Here is a 21,835-nt window from a genome sequence, read left to right on the forward strand (position 1 = left end):
CAAGGAGAGATGCAATTGTAGCAGAATCAGCCAGCCCTAGAACTGAAAATCTCTGTTAACAAGTTATGCTGCACACCAGCTACTCTTTTGTGTAGTCTTCACCCACTCACCATCTGTAACCTGCCTCTTCATCACCTGACTTCCCTGGCCCATGTTCAGAGAAGGAGAAAGGCAAATTGGTCATATCCTTCGCAGCTGGGATTTGAACCTTTTGAAGGGCCCATTTATCATCTGATAAAACACTCTGGCAAAAAATAAGTGCATTTGTCGGGGGGGGCAGGGCGGGGGGGGAGAGGGGTAGGTGAGGAGGAGATGGGTACCAGCACAAGGGGGAGGGAGGATTTGCCCTGTACTTATTCCCAGACATCCTGGAAAACGCTGCATGGGTTAAATCATCTTCCTTATGACCAGAGCCACGGCTGTAAGAGCAGGTAAGGCTGGAACAAGGCTGTGGGCAGCAGCACCCCTGCCTGTCCCAGCAGTGGGGCAGCGGTCCCCTGGCAGAGGACTTGTGGGGCAGCCAGCGCAGGAAGGCAAGGGGATGGGCTGGCCCCGCTGGACTCCTTTCTTCAGGCGGCTGTTTCAAGTCATCAGAAGCAGCAGCAGCAAGAGCAGGTTCCCCGTGCAGATGTTTCTAACCAAAGCAATACCCCAGCTGAGCGTGTTCAAATGTAAAAGCTGCTGCAGACGCGGAGCGAAGGCTTCCAGCAGCAGCGCGAAGCCCTTTGCTGGCTCTGCGGCACCATCTAGTGCTACCAGAGTAATGACGCTCCTGGGAAAACAAATCCAATTGGGTTACGCAGATTTAAGGCTCAACGCAAAACAACGGCACATAAATATACGTCCAAAACAGGCAAGACAACTAAGGATAACCCATCATCTCGCACATGCTAGGGCCTGCTTCTGTCACTCCAATATCAAAACGTTTCTGTCAAGCAACGTAAACTGGTCGCGCACCATTTCACATCCCGACAGCGTGCACCTCGGAGCCCGGCCACGCTCGTTACCGCTATTCCCAGACTCAGATGAGCCAACAAGGTATGTCCTTTGAACGTACGTGCAGCCTTGCAGCTGCCTCCTCTAGCTCCCGTTCCACCGCATACGGATGGCGGCTCGGAAACAAGGACCCCGCAGTCTTTTGGAAGGTGGTCAGATCTAGCTCTGAGGCACATCATCTCCAACAGGCACTGAGGTAGGGGAAGAGATGAGCCCAGCTCCTGGGCATGCTGGTCTCTGCACACCACTGGCTTAGAGGTCAATACCCCTGCTCATACTCAAACAACCACAGATCCCAAGTGGTTGTGTCCTGCTCTGCAAAGTTACATCTACTTGCTCCTATTTTAGTACCATTACTAGTTGTTTGGGGTTGGAAGGGCTTCTTTTTTCTATTTCCTACATCAAAAAAATTTCACTACTTACTATAAACCTAGATGATAACAACAACAACAAAAAAGCTTTATTTTTTCCAAGAGCAGCTTGGTTCTTGGTTTTATAGCTGCTTACTTGCAGCATCTGAGAAATGATTCCTGTCACACTGAAGAACTTTAGTACAGCTTATTCAGCCTTCAAATTCAAATATTTCAGCAAGTTTGACTTTAAAACAGTAGAAAATGTGATTTTTCTGCAACGATGAAGTTTCCAAAGAGCCACAGAGTTCGCATCCTTAAACTGTGTAAAGATCTGTGGCTTTTGAAATGTTGAAATCTAGTTGTTTTTCAAACTCCAACTAAATAATGACAAGCTTGCATCCTCACGGACGAAAACCACTTTGAAAATCTGACCCAAGTGATAAATATGGTTAATTAACTCCAATGAACACAGCAGTCTTAAAATTTACATTTATACTTCATTTATACTTCAAATGCCCCTATTCTTTTCACTATTTCTGTACGAATTCAGCACATACAGAAACCTACTTATTTTACGTATTTTTAACAGAATCAGTTTTCCTTCGACTAAAAATAACATCCCTGCTTTAAAATAAAATGTCCCCCCCCCCCCAAGTCTGTAATAGAATTACAAATTAAAGTTTGGGAGAAAAAAATATGTTAATCTGTAGACCTGCTTAAATATACATCAGTGACACTAAGTAAAATAACAGGTAAAGAATGAATCAATCCAAAATGAAACTAACCTTCCTCTTCACCCCATCCTCAGGTTTTCATCTTAAATGAGCAAAAAGCGATGACCTAAATAGCTATTCAGTCACTTTTACATGTTCTTGCTGGACAGCAAACACCATATCTAAAATTATCCTTGCTAGAAATGGATGTTGAAGTTGTAATGGGTAGGCCATCCTCCACATCGAACCGCCCCTCAGTTGTTTTGGTGTGGGCATCTTTCACCCTCCAGCAAAGCCCAGAAACGCACACCGTGCACCTGTCAGTCAGCATTACCACTCAAAGCAGTTTGGTACTAGAACCTCTCTCACATCTCCGCTGCTCCCATTAATGTTCTCAGTCCTTCCTGGATTTCATATGTATCTCGGAGCATATTTGTGTATTCTTCCAGCCCAACCGTGGGAACAAGTGCTTTATCTCTGTATGTCCTTCCTCGTCATTAGAAACACAGTCTTTTTAAGCCATAACTATGCCATGCATAATTAGCCAAGATTAAAGAAGACTAAGGACTGGAGAATCAATTATTTCTATTTTGTGCTGTTAATGAAAAATTCAAATCTGAGAATCACTCAGTATAACAACTACACTTTCTGAATCTAAGCCTTTGGGTAGTGAAGTGATAAGAATGAATCATGAAGATGTTACAATCAGCAGAGGCAAAACACAGACATCTCTCTTATTCTGAGTGGACAGAATTGCCCAAGATGTGTCAGCATCTTATATAATGAAAGCCAGCAGAAAGGTACCAAAAGGTCAGCTAGAAAAAACAAAACCCACAGGATAAATTAAACTGGCTGTAAGCAAGTATCTAGTGAATAGGCCACAAAGATTGGACATCACTGACATTCAACACTCAAACCCGAGCCAGTAGGTTCCAAAGACTTAATCCTCGGTCACATAATATACATGCAACACTTGGTGACAAGATCTGCAGTCACATACAAAATCTGCTTGAGATTAAAAAATAATATTGATTTTGAAATGGTGGTGCTCAGCAGGACCTAATCAACAATAGGGAAAGCTAGCACAAATGTGTTAGTTTCAAGATTTATTTTTCATTTTGGTGAAACACACAGCCTCTTCTCAAGAAGCAGCATCTGTAGAGCTGTTACAAACACGTTTTGTATTCTAACATACCACAGATTTGGAAAAGAACAAATAAAGCACAGGTTTCACACTGCACTTGGGCATACCGAGTCTTAAGTTACAGATAATTTAGAAGTCTTCTGATTTTACATACACATTGCATTGGCCATTGCTCAGCCTTCATGCAAAATTTATTTTTCTTACAGTCAACACCGGTTTTGGAAACTGTCTTGCTGTAAATGGTATCTTTTCCACTTTAAATCACTTACATGATATTTACATAAGTGTGCAAATTGCTTTGAAAGATAGAAACAAACACTAACACATAACATACAGACAGCTTCTTCTATGGTTAAACATTTACTAAAATGCAGTTAACATTCCTATCACACTTTCATTGCCTAGAATAGGAGAATAAGTTATATAAAACAGACCATCTTATTTTCAGACACGTCCATTTCTGCAGATTTGGTCTTTGCAGCAACATTGTAATCAAAGATTAAGATCCTGCTTTTAAGATTCAGAGAAGCCCCTTTCAATTCAATGGCAGCTTAACAAGTTTAGCACAAGTTACACTTGTCCCAGATTTTCCACACTTGGCACAGGGAAAAAGAGAAAAAAAAGCTTGGGGGAGGTGGAAGAGAGTCTCGCACATCTATTTTATTGTTTTGGCAATATGAAGAGTATGATTTAAGAATCTAATGCATACATTTTAACTTTTCTTTGAAAGGCCTGTTGGTGTCACAAGCACAGTTTAAATAAAGTTTGTAAGCTCTTTCACAGAAGCACACAAGGCTCCCAGTTTTTGGTTTTGTGCATGTCATCTCAGGTATATACAACTGTTCACATACACAAAATAGTGGACTCCTTGGGACCATTCAACAAAACTGATTTCAGAATTGGCAGCAGCAGGAAAAGTTTGAAGAAAACTACTTAGTGTTCCCAGTGCTCCTACATGTGCATTTTCTTTTCTACTTGTGATAAAGACTCCCCATAAAAAGTGCATGGTTGCCTTCATGAACAAATCCAGAAGGCAGAAGATGAGTAAACTGGAACGAGTTGCTTCAATGGTCAAAAAAGAAGTTACAGGAAATTCTTCAAAATCATCTTTCATGAATACTTGTAATCAACTCAACTGCCAAAATTTCTTTTAGACTATTTTACAGAAGAACAAAAACTTCTATAGACATCATTAATAACAAATGGAAATTACCTATCAGAAAGCAAAGAACTACAGGTGTCATCTCAAACAACTTTAAAAACTGAGGTGATTATTATGTAATACAAAGAGACAAAACTGCTTTTAGAAGACCCATTAAATTGAATAACGTGACTTTTACAGCAGCCCTGCCTGCAAATCGTGCTATAATTTGTGCACCCATCACAATGCTATTGAATACTATCCACCTCAAGGAAAGTGAATATTAACTCTCTAAAAGCTTACAGTCATATCTGACACACTGACACCAGACATCACATATATCAGACACATGTTTGATATTTTTCAACACATCCAATTCCTTAACGTGGCAGGAACTGCACCAATGCTTACACTGTGCTTCTGCTCTACTGTTTATTGAACTTTGGGTATCACATATCACACACAAATACCTGCTGAATTCCAAGTGATCTCACCCTGGTGCAGATCTTGATTGGGTTCTTTTGAATTAACAGACCACAGGTACAAGTTCCAGTGTTGTCAACTTTCTTGCATAAAATGGTCAAACAAGTTTAAGACACTACAGAAGCTTGCAAAACACACGATGACTTGAAACCAAATTAAAATAGAGAAGATGCATTAAAATTTGGTTGCTTTGGATTCTGAGCTGGTTTGAAAAATGTTGCTTGTAAGAGATAGCTGTTCTACGCTTTGAAAATATGAATGAAATGTCTTCATGAACATTCTTATTGATTAGTAAATAAACTCCTAGAACACTCATTAACTCAAATATATCACTGAAAAATTCCAAAGTTTTTGTTAAACATTGTCTTCAGAGCTTTATATTCGATGCACATTATCTGCTACCTTCACTTTCTGTTTTGGTTCTGGCATGCTTCAGAAACATGGCTAAGAAAGTTTGTCCACTCCTTCTATTCTCAAGGTGTACATTACAAACACTAGACACATATTTATTTCCAAAGACTTTGGGTAAATAAAGTTCTTAAAATGGAAGATGCGTGTGTACTTTCAAGCTTGCAAGATAGCTTCAAACAAATTGACTTAGTATTTTCCACACCCACATGGATACTGCTTGCTAAGAATAAGGTATTAAAATAATACTCTGCAGTGGAATAAAAACATGTTCAAAATAAAACAAATGCTCCCTCTAGTGCTTATACTAGTGAAAAATCCTGCCTGGCACCATCTGCCTTTAATGGTGTTAAATGGGAGACAAATAGCCAGATGAATGATCATATATTTAACTCAGAAAACAATCACAAACATATTGCTAGGACCAAAAAGCGTCAGCTGTTGAAACCCGACATTTAAAATTTTGTACCATTCTCCCTACTCCAGTGCTTCTGGGGTTTAGGTTTCTTTTAAACTGTGCTTTTAGTAAAAATTTCCCTCAATTTTCCCTGTGAACTGAGGCAAGGCCTTGAGGAAGCTTCTATCAGGTAAGAAATGAAGACCAAAGATGTTTCAAGATGATAGGTACAGTCAAGCTTTTTCTCCTGTATCGCACCCAGAAGCTGCCAAGTTAATATCAGCATTCCTGTATCACAATTGCAATGAAGCTCTGGTAAATCTGGTACCTTTGGATATGCTCAACATCACAAATAAGTCAGATATTTAAGACAACCTATGTCTGCAGCTAGCACAGTCCACCAGAATATTCATCCTCTTCCTCATCAGCATGAGAGCCCACTGCGGCTGGTCCTCTTGCTTTGTCTTGTGCAGCGTTTGGTGATTTCTTCTTGATTCCACCTCCTGGGACCACCAAGGTAAGACCAAGCTTGGCATACTGACAACAAGATGACAAGTTTAATTTCTGTACTATCACAGAAGTAAAATCTTGTTGAATTACACTGCCCACAATTGACTGACACTCACAATAAACTAACAGGTAACATTCTGTAGATAAAACAGATTGCTGCTGCTTTCAGAGTCTATTTTTCCAGCTTAAACTAAGCCTAACATTGATTCACTTCTACCTCAAACACTCTGAGAATGGGATAATGAGATCTGTATTTATACTGCTTATTATATGTAGAATAATCTGGCCGCATCCTACAGCTTCTGTGGTTCAAGTTTTACATAAAAAAATATTTTTTTAGTATGCAGTTCTGCATACATTATCTAATATAGTTCATGTAAAAAGTCTTACAAGTTTTTCAGTAAGACTAGTACCTTAATTTTTACTATTCAACACAGTAACAAAGTAAAATTAGTCACAAAGTTTGGCATTGGTAGATGTTCCCTTTACTTCACAGCATTCCTATCCTTATAGTTCCTACAATTTACAAGTACAATTAAAAAAAAAAAAAAAAAGCAGGGGAGTAGACACATTACTTTCTTAAAATAATAATAATTAAAAAATTCACAAATTAGCACCTTGCTAAGGAATAAGCACTGAAAAAGACATTGAACAATACCATCCTACAGGCATCATATTCTGTAATATTTATGCACTCATATCAGCTATATGGGATTTCTGAGATAAAGCATAAGCAGCAAACTGTTCTGGCCCCTATGGATCCAAGCAGAAGAGTCAAGAGCAGAATTCTGGTCAACTCGTCAAACTCACTCAGCAAATCCATAACAAACTGCTCTTTCACCTAAGCCTTTCCACCATCTGAAAGGAACAACGATGTGAGAATTTACATGGGAAGGCAGCAAAGAAGAAGTTCACAGGCACAGGGTAGGATGACAGCGCAAGTCACAATAAATACCTGGACCCTGCTCCTCTTATTTTCCTCTACTAGAAAAAAATCTCTCCCAACCTGAACAAGCAAAAGGATTATTAAAAAAATATATGTATATCCATAGGAACTACCTACTTACATCATTGTCCATGTATTTGAAGAGTGGCAAATTACAGACTTCAGAAACTTGATCCTGATCTTGCTGGTCATACCCTTCTAAAAGTTGCTCTAGTGCTGCACAGTCTTCACTTCCATTAAATCCTGGTATACTGAAGGAAATTGAGAATTCATTTAGGGTGTTTCAGCAATCTACTTGACACTCAGCTATTCTGTCTTTAAATGCTGCTGATTAATAGCAGAAGAGCAAGCAACTTTTAAGAATGTGATGGACTGCCTATTCCACAAAACTGCCAATAACTACTTTGATTTCTCCAGGTACATGGATCATATCCATAAAATGAAACTTTCGGCAATACTAGTTTGCATGTTGAGAATAAGACTACAATCATAGTCAAGACAAAAAAGAGAATATTAGCATTTTTCAATTTTTCCTAACTAGTCAATACCCTCTTCCTCCACTTTACTCCAGAAAAAATCCATGATGAGTTTCTATATATAAGATACAAATTGAAGACTTGGAAAATATGAGCAAGATATTTAAAGACTGATCTTGAAAAATTCTTTCTAAAAATAAAGTACAACTTAACTTACATGTGTTCAAGTCATTTCACTAAAAACACAGCTTAAGTAAAAAAATGTTGTTTCAGTATTTTGTTACTGAAGTCCTACTGAAAGCTGGAGAGCTGCTGGGAAAACCTCTGGAACCAGGGTTAAACACTAATCCAGATTTTGACACCAGAATTTTCTCCTGCATGTGTAAAGAATTTCTTCTTTATTTCAATGTATTCAACGGGACTACTTTCTGCTTCCTAAATTATCTTATAGTTCAATCAACTATTAAAAAAAAAAAGTCACAAAAAGTAGAAATCTTGCTTTTCTTCTTCCAATGTATGATGAGGGCAAGACTTCCTAGACAAACACAACCCAAAATGTAGTAATTCATATGCTACAAACTTCTTTTCAACAAAAACATTTAGATTAATATTTCCCTCAATCTAATCACCATACTAGATAGTTTATACTGGGATGCTGCTATTGTGAATTTTGGAACTGCATTCCTTATTTCCATCTTCACACTGTAATAAAATATGGTAATGACAAGTTAGAATCTCAACTTTTTAAGGGTCTCCACAGATGACATGGAAAAAAGATTCTGAAAAAAATAAAATCCAATTAGCAACATCCAGAAATACCCACTTTTAATCCTAAATGTTCATTTACAATAGCTAATCCATTTCTGTTTTGTTTGAAAAAAAAGACGCACCCCAAAGAAAATCAGTAAGGCAAGAATCCCAGGCATAACAGTATTCTGCTCAGCTTTTAACATGGAAAAAACATTGGAAGAACTAATTTCTGTCTCATTTCACCTGTCACACATCACTACTTCTTCATGACTAACTTTTTATTTTAGGTTCTTCAAGAAGAATCACCATACTAATTACAGCATCTCTTATGAGTGAAAGAAATCCCTGATAGCCATATACCAGGGAATGCTATTACTGTACTGTCAACAGAAGTACAGGCTTAAAATTTCTTGACAGACAGCGTTTTCATTGTTCTTTCATAAGAATAGATCTACATTAATGAAACATCCAATTTAGAATTACAGGACATGAAGAAGACTTACCTATAGCTTTCCCTCACACATCTTTCTGCGGCAACATAATCATTTCTGTGAAGATGAACTAAGACTTGAGCGATAGTTTTCTAAACAAACACAAAAAAAACCCCGGTGATTCTTTAGGAATTAACAGTGAAGTATGAGAAAAATACTGGACTGCTAATATTTAGCTTAAAAAGGTCATTAAGAGTCTTAATGATTCTAAGATACTGACACAAGAAAATCAGGACAACATAGTGAAAAAGTAGTAAGCCATATCCTCAGCTGGTATGAAATACATTATTTCCCATGACATTGTAATGAACTGCCGCACCAAGTAACAGATTGTGTAGTTTGTTATTTTTGATAACATCTTTATTTTTGAGGTATTTGCTGGTTTTGACAACTCCTGCAGATAACAGCATCTTTGCTTCAACATTATAGTAGTGAAAAAGCACAGTCAGAAGTTAGGGAAACATGCACTACCACAAATTCTCATCATTTAGCAAGAAATGTATCCCTGAACCAAGAGGAACATATTGTCAGTCAGATGTCAGCTGTCACTAGCTACCCAGAAAAATTCAAAATGCACTATCAGAAATTGTCTTTTAGAATTTACCTTATAGCATGTTGGGTAATTTTCAATTTCCTTATAAATACTTTTTTCCTTTTGAAGAGACAATGCAGCTTCATCTAATCTAAAAAAAACCCCAAAAAACAGGAGTAATCAGTGCCAGGTATAAAGCATAATGAACCTGAGGCTAATTACACAGTGTTTAACTAATATACTGGCAAGTCTACTGGAATAAAAAGCAACACAACTAAAAATCATCAGTAGATCTTACCAACAGAGTAGAAAAAGAAATATACAGTCAGCAATTCCTTTTGCATAAACACAGGCTAAGAACATGTCTGGTATTCATTCAGAGAAACCTCATTTTTCGCAACATTGTACAACACAAAAGCCCTGTTATATAGCCTAGCAGATTTCTGTGTGTCATGAGGTTACTATAAGCTTATCGATGTTCATAGTAACTGCTTTTGAGTTTGAATACTCTTTCAATCATCATATTAAACATCTAGAAATTAGCAATAGCATGTGAGCTATAAAGCAGCAGTGGAACCAAGCTGCTTTCACAGAAAGACTTGCAAGTTACTTTTGTCAATTCCCCTTTCTGACTACAATACTGCAGAGAAATAAAGTGTCTTAAAAGTAGAGTTAGAAACCCAGACAATTTTTCAAGTGAACTACATGTTTGAATGAAGCAAGTCTATGCTGAAGTGGAAGTCATTTTGGTGCTAGCAATTAACAATTAAAATAAATTCCCATTGAAACTCCAAGATACACTCTTCTTACAGAAGTCCAGAATCAGAGTGCTGCAAACAGATTTCTTTCCTCAGGTTAGTTACGCAATTCCCCTGTTTTATAGACCACAGCTATAAAAGACTTGCAAGTACTTTCTATGTATTAATGCTGGAAGGAAAAAAAAAATTCCTGAAGTAGTTTAAGAATTGAGGAAAACTCGTGTATGTGCTTTCTAGCTCTTCAACAAACCCAAAGGAAACAAAGCTTTACAGCCCACAGTCTCCTATCCCAGAACACAAAACAGGTGGTTCCTGTATGAACATGACATATTCCACAGAAACTGAATTTTACTTTGAAGTGCATCTCAAAGAAGAATTAAGTAACAGGACATAAACCAAATAACAGCAAGAAAAAGAACAATGAAAATCACCATTAAAGATTCAGTCACATTTGAAAGAGAGAGGCATAAAGCTATACCTGCGTCCTCTGACTAGAAGTCTTGAAGCCTTCCCTAGCATTTCTAATGCTTGCCGCAAACGTTCTTCATTCTAGAGAAGAACAAAAAGAATTTGTGCATTCGTATTTCATTTGCATAGAATTAAGACCATTAGACCTCAATCTAAGTATGTCATCTGTAATTCAGAATAGCTGTTAGTTATTATATATGTCCCACAGCCAGCTCCCGTATGGATCTACAGGGCAAAGTAGTATCAATGCAAACTTGTTAATCTGGAAACATGCAACAACTGACAACAGAGAAGAACACCAAAGGCAGCAGCAGCAAAAAGGCAAATCATCTTCTCATTGCATGGGTAAAGCATCAAGCAAATTCTTCTGTGCTTTCAAGGATTTTATACTATTTTAGGCTCCAGGAATCAACAGCAGCCACATTCCTACCCTCTGTGCTGCCCACACAAAGGCAGAAAACCTGACAACATATGAAATTCAGATTCAGTCAAGTCCCAAACTGATAAAAAGGCAAAGTAAACTGACTCCTAGTTTTTATAAATTTTCTTCTCTACAGCATAAAAAGCCTTCAGCTTCATTAGTCAGCCGCTGACGTGAAAAGAAGGAGAAATAATTTAGAATCTAATCTTACGCTTCCTCTTAACACCAATTCATTCATCTTCATACACTTTGAGACTAGAAAGTTCTTTCCTAGTGGAAAAAAAAAACCAACACCCACAAAACACCAACACACAAAGTACCAACCCCACAACTAAAAAAAATCCCCACTTACTTCAAACACTGACGCTGCTTGCTGATAGAGCTGCACAGCCTTCTCTGGGCTCACATTTTCTATTAACCTGTAATAAACATATTTTCATTTCATCTGAAAAGAAATGATTTCTTTTTTACCTAAAAGCGTCAAAAAAAAAAAAAAAGAAAGAAAACCGCAGACATATCCATGCCCAGCATGCATTCTAGCCACCAATACCACAGCCTTACTTTCCAGCCCGTTCCAGAGCAATTGCTGCTGTATCTGGCGTCCCGTTCTCCAGGTACATCATACTGGCTTTCTCAATCAGCTGAACTGCTTCAGGGAGCCTCTGCATCTCCTGCAAAGCAACAGCCAGAGGAACGTTGCTGTCAAGAATTGCACTTACGTACAATGAAACAGATCAAAGCAAACTCTCATACCTTATCAAGATTCTAATTTTTATTTACAAACTTGTAGAGCTAGTTAAAGTTGACCACCAACTCCATAAGATTCATTTGTAAGTACTCAACTTTATTGTAAGGCATGAATTTGTGGTAGTTTGGTGCAGAAGCAGCACCACTCTTCCACTACCCTCTGACACGAGGCCCTCACTCTTCCTTCTACAAAAGGAAAACCATTTTTTGTTTCCCCTGTTACAAATGCTGCGTCCCTAGCCTTCTGAGGGTATTGATGGTGAATAAGAGTCAACAGAAAAATATCACTTTAATATGCAATTCGCTTACCTATATTTCTAAAATGTTACAGCACGCAATATTCTTCACTATAAAATAGAACTCTTTAATAAAAATTAGTAAACTAAAATACCTTTAGCATCATGCCAGCTTGTTCATAAGCTCTGCAGAAAAAAAAATAGTTAGATATGGTGTATTTCAGTAAGTTGTAACTACACAGCAAAAGTTAACAGGCATCAGCTATCACTTCACCGTTAATATTTAATGCTTTGAAGATGTCTCCAGTGTTTTATTTAATGAGACATTGCATGTGTAACATTATCTTCCATAAATTAAGTACTTTGACCACACTCCCCACTAAAAATCTATTCTCAAGATCTGACCCAGAGGCAATATTTGGATTATTTGTCATTAAGTGCTTGCTTCGATGTACTTAGTTAAATATTTCTTTATAAGCTCAACAGTGTAGAACTCCAAAATTATAAAAAGTTCATCTAAGAAAAAATATTCTATGTCAAAAGGTGCTGAAGAATACCAAAACCCATCATTTCTTCAGATGGCCATTGCAGGTTTTCAGACTTTCCTAGTGTGCACTTCCATTAAATTGATTTTGAAACAGTGAAATCACTTGAACCATACCATTTACTACAGCGAGATCAAAATTATAGTTCATGCTTGTACCATATGTTAGAAAATTTGTTTCAGATTACTCAGTGCTTCTGTACTTACTTGGCAGCATGGAAGAGACTGGAAGTAACATTGTCAAAGTCAAGGATAAAAGCCACAAAAATATAATGCAGAAAAATGATTAGCATACAAAATCTTACACAAGTACTAGTCTCAAAGCAAGGAATCCTATAAAGGCAAATTAAAATTACTATATTTGTAGGCAAGGTGTCAAAAATAAGTGTTTCTAAGGACAGAATAAATGCAACACACCAAATTGCTTGTGAAGCTGTAAAAAGTACATTTACTTAAAATACATTCCTCCTTATGAAGTACTAGTACGAATACTGCAATAATGTCAGAGTTGTATTTAGTTTATAATAGCCATTTGTAGGTATTTAAAATATAATAATTTCTGAAGCAGCACTGAGATATCTCAGGCACTGGTCAGCATCTTATCACTCCAGATGTTATTGGAAACAACACAGATTTTTTTCTAACCAAAAGAGGTCTTTATTTTTCCCACTCAGAGCACACAGGAATGGTCTTCTAAAATACAATTTTGTTAGACTGACAAAATACGCAAATGCATTAAATACATCTTCTACCAACCCCCATTACCACATTCTAAGTAGCGACTAGCGAGCTTCTTGGGAAAAGAAGAATAACAATGAAAAGATACGCTTTATTGTTTTCATGTGCCTCAGCTTCCCGTAAACAGGCTTCCCTTGCCTGGTCAAACTGCTTGGCATTCTTAAAAGCAACAGCTGCAAGAAACCAAATCAAGTTCTTATTTACAGTTTGCCATTTTTCTTTTTCCAGCATTTCTGCTCAATAATTTACCCACCTAAAGATGCAAACAGACTCTTTAAATGAATGTTTACAGTTTACCAAGCTCTTCCAAAAAATCCCATGACCGTCCCCCTTGCTTCATTAGTCACTTAGTTACCATTAAAAACATTTGTCAACACCACTCCCATACCATCACTGTACCACACACTGTGCATAATGTGTTTAGCTGGATTTTCGAACTCATTCTGTATTTCAATTACGGAACAGCAGGAATGCATATGTATGTATTTTTAATCATCAGAAGTTAAACAAAATCAGTATGGCAGGAATAGAGCGTACCATCAGCAAAGCATGCCTATAACAACTTCCTCAACACAACCACTTCAGGGTACAAACGTGTATTTTTATCTCCATTAGACTGATAGGATATTAAAGTAGGATTTAAAATAAATTTCAATTTATAAAATGCTCCAGTTGTTCTTCCAAGATTGTACTTTTTTATTGAGGTTTAAATGAATTAGCAGGAATGCCCAGAGTAAGAAGCCAAAACACCACAATAAATTACTACTATCAAAAAGAAGAAAATTGTTAAAGAGCAAAAAGGAACCAACTAGTAAGAATTTTATATTCAGTGTGACACTTGCAGTGGGAAAAAAAGGAGGAAAGAGATCTTACTAAGCCTAAAAAACCTGGCAGCATCTCTTTACCTTACTGAGACAGTCTTCGTCAGGACATACAGATAATAAAAAAGGAAATTTTAGAGCCAGCTCAAATATCTTTTGTTTTGTAGGTAAAATCTTAGGATTAGAAGGTGGACAAGTGAAAGAAAAAAAGCTTTATTTTATCACACATAGTAATATATGAAGTAGAAGTTGCAAGCTTGGAAAAAAAAAAAAAGTTTTGACAACTGTTCTAGATCTTCAAATAAAATCTGAAATATATTTTACAGTGCGACTAAGAGTATTTTTTTTGTTGTTTCATCTTTCTTTGCCTTCACAACAGTTTTACTTACACAGCAATGTACTGAAAATATGTAAAACGTCATCAAGGATTCATCTTAATTAATACTTTGAAACCATAATGCATATGAATGTATTTACAGCCATACATACCTGCCTTCCCATATTCGGTAGCAGCGCTGTCATAATCTGGTTTCCACTTTAAGAATCCAGTTTTCAGGCTAAAATGCAAGAAGAAAGGCCTGTTAACTATAGTAAAGATTTTATGTTTTACCTTCGAAGCATTTCAGATATAACTTTAGCCTACCTCTGAAAAGGAGCCATTACCTATATGCCAATACTACAGTGGCACCACTACTGTAAAAATAAATGCTGGCATTGTTTGGAATCGCATAAAGCTCTGCACCGATCTCTCATAGTTACATGCCTCGCCCTAACAGGCTTCTACTGTCCCCAGAGAGTCTTCACAAGTTCAGCTCCTCAACAGTAAGAAGTCAACAGAAGACAAACACTTTCACCTACACCAACATGACATCTCAAGAATTCTAATATCACAACACCTGAAAATGTTTTTTGTTACACATCGAAGTTCTCAGTGTTCCTCTACAGTAATTTTTTGCTGCTCAGAATTACCAGAGACTCTCCATTCCATATACAAATGAAAGAATTTACTTGACAACACAAAGACAAAGCCTCTTGTCATTTATGTCTACAATAGATCATGACACTAAATGGCATGACACGCACACACAGATTATATGTGTGTATATATAGGGAAAAATATACATTGCAAAATGAGGTGAGTCATCAGTTAATGTTGATTTTAATTTTATGACTTCCTCACTTCTAAAACAAATACAAAAGTTACCATAACTTTAGAGTCCACTTCCATGTTTGTTGTAGGCAGACACTTCAGATGCAATACATGCTTCAGTTAGAAAAGCAGTTGTATGTGGACTGTTGGTTTTGTTGTCTTACTTGGATAGAAGCCACAGTATGTAACTCTAAAACAAGACTCCACATTGCGTTATTTTCATCACAGGCAAAGTCTCAAATGCACCGAGCCGAAGTACACAATGCTTTAATCTGCACCCAATTTGAGATTTAGGTGCCTTTTATTTCAAATGCTTTCCAGGATAAGATTTAAAAATGAATTCCACTGAAAGGCACTTTTGGTCAAGTAATTTGAATAAGATACTCCGGTACCGATTTTTTTAATTCTGAGGAGGTCTCTCCTCTATCACAGTTTGTACTTTTGATCCATGATTTCCAGATGGCCCGTCACTATTCTTACTAAAATTATAGCATCTTTGGATTAGTCAGCTCCATTTCATCTATCCTGTAGTCTGTGAAATTGAGACTTATAAGCAAAATGGCTACATTCAGTGTTAAAATACACATATGTAGATGTTAAGCTCTCTAAGCTAAATGACAGCACAGGTCTCTGAGGCCATCTGAAAAGGACCAACATATTTCTCCTAGGCAGGATCAAACAAAACACATGCCATCTCAGCAAGGTTAAGCTCTTTTATTCACCACAATCCCCGTAACTTTTCTCCTGCTTGCCTTTCTCCCACTAACTTTAGCAGAAGCGACTCCCTTCACTTTCCAGTTCGGGTCGGAGCGATAAAGGCTACACGGCCCTTAAGGAAACTGCTCCAGGCCTCTGAGCCGCACAAACTCCCCGACACGATTTGTAAGTTTTAGGGACAATTTATTCTCCCAGTTCGGGAAAGAAGGGTCCTCTTTAGCACCCACCCCCTGCAGGGAGGGACCCCTGCGGCAGAAAACGCGCCGAGCAGCCACGTCCACCTCCTCCCTCCGTGCCGGCCTCCCCCAGCCCCGCACCCCCCGCCCCTTCCCCCGAGGTCACGTCGCCTGTCACATGCGGTCCCCCCTCAACCCCCGGTGAGGCCACACAGGCTGCCCCCTCCCCACCGCTCCGCGCACGGCACCATGGGAGCTGTAGTTCCCCCGAGGCCTCCACTCCCCGCACGGGCGCCGGCGGGAACTACAACTCCCAAGAACCCCCCCAACCCTCCGCGGCCCCGCGGTGAGGAGGAGGTGCCGCGCTAAGCCGGCGGGCAGCAGCCCCAGGGCTCAGAGGCCGCAGCACAGGGCAAGCAATGCGGGCCGCGGAGCCCCGCTCGGGCAGGAGGCGATACGACGCCTCCACGGGGCAGGAGAGCCGGGCGGGCCTGACAGCCCGGGCGCCGAGCTGGCAGCCGCCGCACCCGCCACCCTCCGACCCTCCCTCCCCTCCAGCTCACTATTTCTCCGCTTTCGCGATGTGCTCGAGCGCCTCGTTAATCTTCTGCGCCGCCATCTCACCGGCGCGGCGGGCCTGCCGGTGGGCGCTCGCCGGCGCTCCTTCACCTCCGCCGCCGGGCTCACGGGGCGCCGAGGGGAGGAGCTGGGCGCTCCGCCTCCTCACCGCGCCTGCGCGGGGGCCGGGGCTGCCGCGGCCGCTGGCGCCTCAGGGCGGGGCTGTGCGGGGGGCTGTCGGCGCGGCGGACCCGTGGGCAGCCTGGCCTTGGTGGGCAGCCTGGCCTTGGTGGGCGAAGCTGTTTCGCTCCGTTCCCGGCGGGTGGTATCACCCGGCAGGGGTTGCGCAGGAGAACGGGTGCCCACAGTGTCGGGCTGTGCCCCCTCCCTTGCCGGAACCCCCAGCGCTGCCCTGTCAGAGGCCAACAGGAACTTTTCAGAGAACATAGATTAGCGCAAGCCTGCGTTTTACAGAATCACAGGATGTTAGGGATTGGAAGGGACCTCGAAAGATCATCCAGTCCAATCCCCCTGCCAGAGCAGGAACACCCAGATGAGGTTACACAGGAGGCGTCCAGGCGGGTTTTGAATGTCTCCAGAGAAGGAGACTCCACAGCCTCCCTGGGCAGCCTGTTCCAGTGCTCTGGCACCCTCACCGAGAAGAAGTTTCTTCTCATATTGAAGTGGAACCTCCTTTGTTCCAGTTTGCACCCATTGCCCCTTGTCCTATCATTGGTTGTCACCGAGAAGAGCCTGGCCCCATCCTCGTGACACTCACCCTTTACATATTCATAAACATTAATGCGGTCACCCCTCAGTCTCCTCTTCTCCAAGCTAAAGAGACCCAGCTCCCTCAGCCTTTCCTCATACGGGAGATGCTCCACTCCCTTCAGCATCTTTGTGGCTCTTCATGGTTTCACAGGGTTTCCAAACGGAGGGCAGTGTCTGGTAGAAATGCACAGCTCATGGGCTAGAGGCCGAAGAGCTCTACCTGTCCTGCTCTGCAAGAAGCCTCCAGAAGCCTGTTTGCTGAGGTGTGCTCCTCTGACTGGCTCGGTGTTTCTGGACAGAAACAAGAGGCTGTCTCTGGTCAGGCTGGCACAGAAATCCAAAGCAAAAAGCACGAGTGGTGGTTGAGCACAGCAAAGCTGCCAGCGCTGGCTGTGCAATCCTGCAGGATACCCAAGTTACACACTCAGTAACTGAATTGAAAATGCTAAAGTCTGTGTTGACTGTCCATATGTCCAGTTTCCTTGCCTCCTTATTTTTGTTAATTTGAAATATCTGTGAGTAACAGAGCATCAGTGATTGTGCCCAGCAGGGCATTTATTTTCCAAACTTGGACATTTGTTATTGTCTTCCAGCAATCTGAATAAGAGAAGCATTTATCGACACAGGAGAGGAAGCAAAGTGAGAAGCTGGTTAAACCTGCAAAACTCTTACCAGAGCATAGGAGTAATTGAAAGTCCATACTATTTATAGGAATCAGAGCTTTGTGATTGTTTCTACCTTAAAGGGTGAAAAGAAGCAATATTTACATGATTTTTTTTCACTCTAAGTAGGTATCAGACTCACAGATCTGAGTTGTTCTCCTTTCCTTTTCCTCTTCCCACATTACCTTGATGGCATGGAAACTTAATTTTCTAACTTTGGTTCTTGCACTGCACTTGAGAGGCTATCATCTATTGCAGATGGTGGAAAATCCCCACTAAATCTTATATACCATTATTCTGTGTCCTAGAATGAAATAGGAAAAAAGTTGTAGGGAGGTTTTCTTTTTCTGCTTTCAAAAGCAGATGAGCGATCACGGGAGTACTGGAACAAAATAGCTAATCTTGCATAACACATATGCAGAAACATTTCTGGCAAGAGCTCACTGTTAGCAGGTAAAAAGTAAAGGAAGCTATGGCTGGAGGAATTCCTGTGTCATCATGTTTGCCTCCTCTTTCCCTTGCTATGGCAGCTGGGGTAGATTTGGGCAGGTAACTATGAGCTTGTGTTAGCTGGGAAAATGAAATCGTAGAACTGCAGCATTAAAGGATAGAATAATCTCGGAGTGTTCTTCTGAAGCTCCCAGTTAATGACTTATTGTTTGTGTATTTGTTTGTGCTAGTGCTTCTGGCCTGCTGTGTTCCCTGGGTTATAAATAGGTGTTCACTTTCTAGTGAAACTACACGTGTGCATTGTCTGGTTACACTTTGTACTGGAATGACCAGAGGAAAGATTTCCAAGGCTAGTATTAAATGAAATAGGATATTCCTGGGTAGCCTTTATTTTGTAGACAGGAACCTCTCGAGATTTTACATCTGGGAAGGATCGTATCACAGCATCTGGTGCTTGGCTGTGAATTAGAATCTGGTGTTGAAAAATAATGAGGTACAATGCAAAAAAAAAAAATTACAATTATAGCAGTTGGAGTGACAAACTTCTGAGAGTATAATCTTAGACGCTTTGTTTACTAGGCAGATGTGAACTCTGCAAATAGCTGTACCAGAAGAAGCCATTGATCATTAGCCAGTCCTCAGCTGCCCATCACTACACCTTGCAGAGGGTTTTTGTCTCCTGTCTAAGCATTTCTTCATGTACACCTCTGCAACCAATGGCGTCAGGTTATCAAAAGTTAGCTGCATAAGCTCATACAGTTCATTTTGTCTGAAATGGGTTAAAAAGCACCTGTGTGAGACTTTGTGGGGCTAACCTCTGGCAGGAGGCTAGAGGCAGGCAACTGGGGACATCACCTTCCACCACTATGGCTGGGTCCGCCCACAGCCCTGACATAAGGAAGGAGGACGTGGAAAGTTCTACCTTGTAATTTATTAGTGTCTGAGTTGGGGTTTTAACTACGGAAACAACAGCTACGCTACCATGCTGAGGAAATTACTTGTGAGAAAGGGAGAGGGATCTGCATATTCCTCCTCCCAGGCAGACAGCTATTAAGACTAATCGTCTAATGAACAATGGGCTCAGACACATTTTGGGCCTGTTATGTACACAAAAATGTGTTCTGCGATCAGTCCATCCCAGTGCCAGCACCTCAGTGCTTCAGTACCTTTTCCTGTCTTCAGCATTAAATCCATGCAATTAATTTGGCTATGCAACATTACTAGTTCCTTTCTTAATGGATATGGCAGAAAGAAACAAACAACTCTGAGGGCAACAAAATTAATACAGTCCGGTTTTCTGCAGATTTGTGTCTCCCTGCTCATTGTCTTTAATTAAATAGCAGAAGATCACAGTGTGAGCATGCCTTTTATTAGATGTCAGACAATGAGGAGAGAGACATTATAAATATCCCAACTGGGGGAAGGAGGTAATGTCTAATTGGCTTTCCAGATTCATTGGACATGAGAGAGGAGGAGGGTATTCTGGTGTCTAGCAAGGTGTTCCAATGTGAAACATTCATAATGCCTTCCCCCCTATTTATTGAACATGTTTAGTTTATGTGTTCCTCTTCCAGGTTAAAGTGGCCTGACCGTCTAGGTAGGGCCAGTTGATTTTGTCAGCAGGTAAGATGATGCATCATGATTACCAAGTCCCTTTTAGTCCCTACCTACTATCCCTCCTGCCTCCCTCGCTTCCAACAAGAATCCATTTCCCTAGATCATGGCAACCCGCAAATGTAATTTACAGTCAAATTAATTTTATACAATAGTGATACGTACAGTACCTATAGATGTGAATAAAACTTTCCTGGAGAAGAGTGGAGCCACCTTTTCCTGTTGGGTTTTTGAAGAGCCCAGGGTTGGATAAAAGCCTGTAATTGCCACCACCCTACATCCCACATGCTCTGATGAGGAATCTGACAAACTTAATATTGTTGGCATTTGTCACCTCCTGGACTTGCTCCTTGATATTTCCTCACCTTATCAACCGCTGCATGAGCAAGTGATGATAATTTGCTTTTGTATCTGGTGGTTACATCCACCACCAGTGCCAGACCACCCTTAAGAAATATTATGTCAGGCTTGTAGAGCTTGTTTTGGTGGTGTCATAGAAGTGGCTCATGAAACACTAGCCAACCCTTCTTTTGAGCTTCTTCAGTCAGTAGATCACACAGTCGGTTATGTCTTTTGGTCCTTGCTTCCCGAACTGGTGGGCAATACCCAAGAATGTGTGTGCAAGTCTCACTCCCAGCTTGCCGGTGCTGGCAGATTTGGAGTTTCCTGTCTACCCCAATTCCCTCATGGGGTAGACATTAGCTCTTAATTGTAAGGTGGTAGTGAGCTTCCTGTGGGGAATGCCCCTATAGCATTCAATCCAGTTGTTACTAATTTTGTCTTTTTCAAAGCTGGCAATTCTGTAGCCCTGACATAGCCACGTGGTCCAATTCAAAAATTCTTCCACGAGTTATTAGGTCTTGGAAAGATGACCTTTGGAGCAGAAATGATCTGTAGGATCTGTTGCCAAACTTTGGTTTCACCTAAAGAAAAATCTTTGGTCAGTGAAGCCAGTCAGTAGGGAGGCAGCAACTATAACTCCAAACACAGTGGGGCAGAGGCTATCTTGGGTTACCCTGAAGGGCATCCAGCAGGACCACGAGGATGTGTAGCCTCTACTACAGAGACTAGCTAGAAACTGTGGTCCTATCTTAAGAGAATCATGATTACTCCTCCAAAAAGTGTAGAAATTACTCTACAGTCTTCCCTCAGTGCCACTGTGAATGAATTGTCTCCTCTGTATTTATCTTTGTATTTCATGAGCTCTGCTTGAAGTTTACTTTTTCTAGTCACTTTTATTTCTAGTGCTGTCAAATTTCATTGCATTTGACTAATAGCTCACAAAGTTAAAGTGGGATATTAATGAACAGATGGAGTACGATTGAATCCATTTATTTTCTTGGGAAACAGGTGTTTTATTTCCACACCCACCAATGCAAGTATATGGAAAACACGTTTCTGAGTGCGTCTGACGTGCTGCACCCCTGCTGCTCCTGCCTGTGATTTCCAGGATGGAATAATTGGTGATATATTATCTTTCATGTTGATTTCTTGCTGCCTTTTCCTGTGTGCTGGTAGGTACATGCATAGCCATGTTGCGACCTGAACTGGATAACCGATCTGGCTTTAGGAAAAAAAGGAAATAAAAAGCCCTGCTGGAAAAGAATATTTTTTTACCGAAGGTCTTGTCCCACAAAGCCAATTTGGTCAGCATTTTTAAGGGG

At 40.3% G+C, this 21,835-nt stretch overlaps 1 protein-coding gene across 1 annotated transcript; it reads right to left on the reverse strand.

Annotated features, from left to right (window-relative positions):
• Positions 1 to 3,156: 3,156 nt before the first annotated feature.
• Positions 3,157 to 16,821, reverse strand: NAPG (NSF attachment protein gamma). Its single transcript, XM_065628145.1, has 12 exons — positions 16,680 to 16,821; positions 14,563 to 14,630; positions 13,341 to 13,425; positions 12,722 to 12,739; positions 12,126 to 12,156; positions 11,549 to 11,658; positions 11,340 to 11,406; positions 10,577 to 10,647; positions 9,413 to 9,491; positions 8,821 to 8,900; positions 7,213 to 7,342; positions 3,157 to 6,172 (listed from the first exon to the last, which is right to left on the reverse strand). Exons 1-12 carry the CDS (start codon positions 16,733 to 16,735, stop codon positions 6,023 to 6,025), a joined length of 945 nt encoding a protein of 314 aa, XP_065484217.1. The 5' UTR covers positions 16,736 to 16,821; the 3' UTR covers positions 3,157 to 6,022.
• Positions 16,822 to 21,835: the final 5,014 nt, after the last annotated feature.

The sequence above is a fragment of the Caloenas nicobarica genome, chromosome 2 (genome assembly GCF_036013445.1).
Source record: "Caloenas nicobarica isolate bCalNic1 chromosome 2, bCalNic1.hap1, whole genome shotgun sequence".
In the NCBI taxonomy this organism is placed as follows: Eukaryota; Metazoa; Chordata; class Aves; order Columbiformes; family Columbidae; genus Caloenas; species Caloenas nicobarica.

Bases quoted from the DNA above. Each gene is read 5' to 3' on its own strand.
- NAPG (XM_065628145.1), bottom strand. From the start codon at position 16,735: ATGGCGGCGCAGAAGATTAACGAGGCGCTCGAGCACATCGCGAAAGCG. The intron at 13,426-14,562 runs GTATGTATGGCT...GGTTTCTTGCAG, and splicing joins TACCGAATATGGGAAGGCAG to CTGTTGCTTTTAAGAATGCC. The intron at 6,173-7,212 runs GTAAGTAGGTAG...TCTTGTTGTCAG, and splicing joins TCAAATACATGGACAATGAT to TATGCCAAGCTTGGTCTTAC.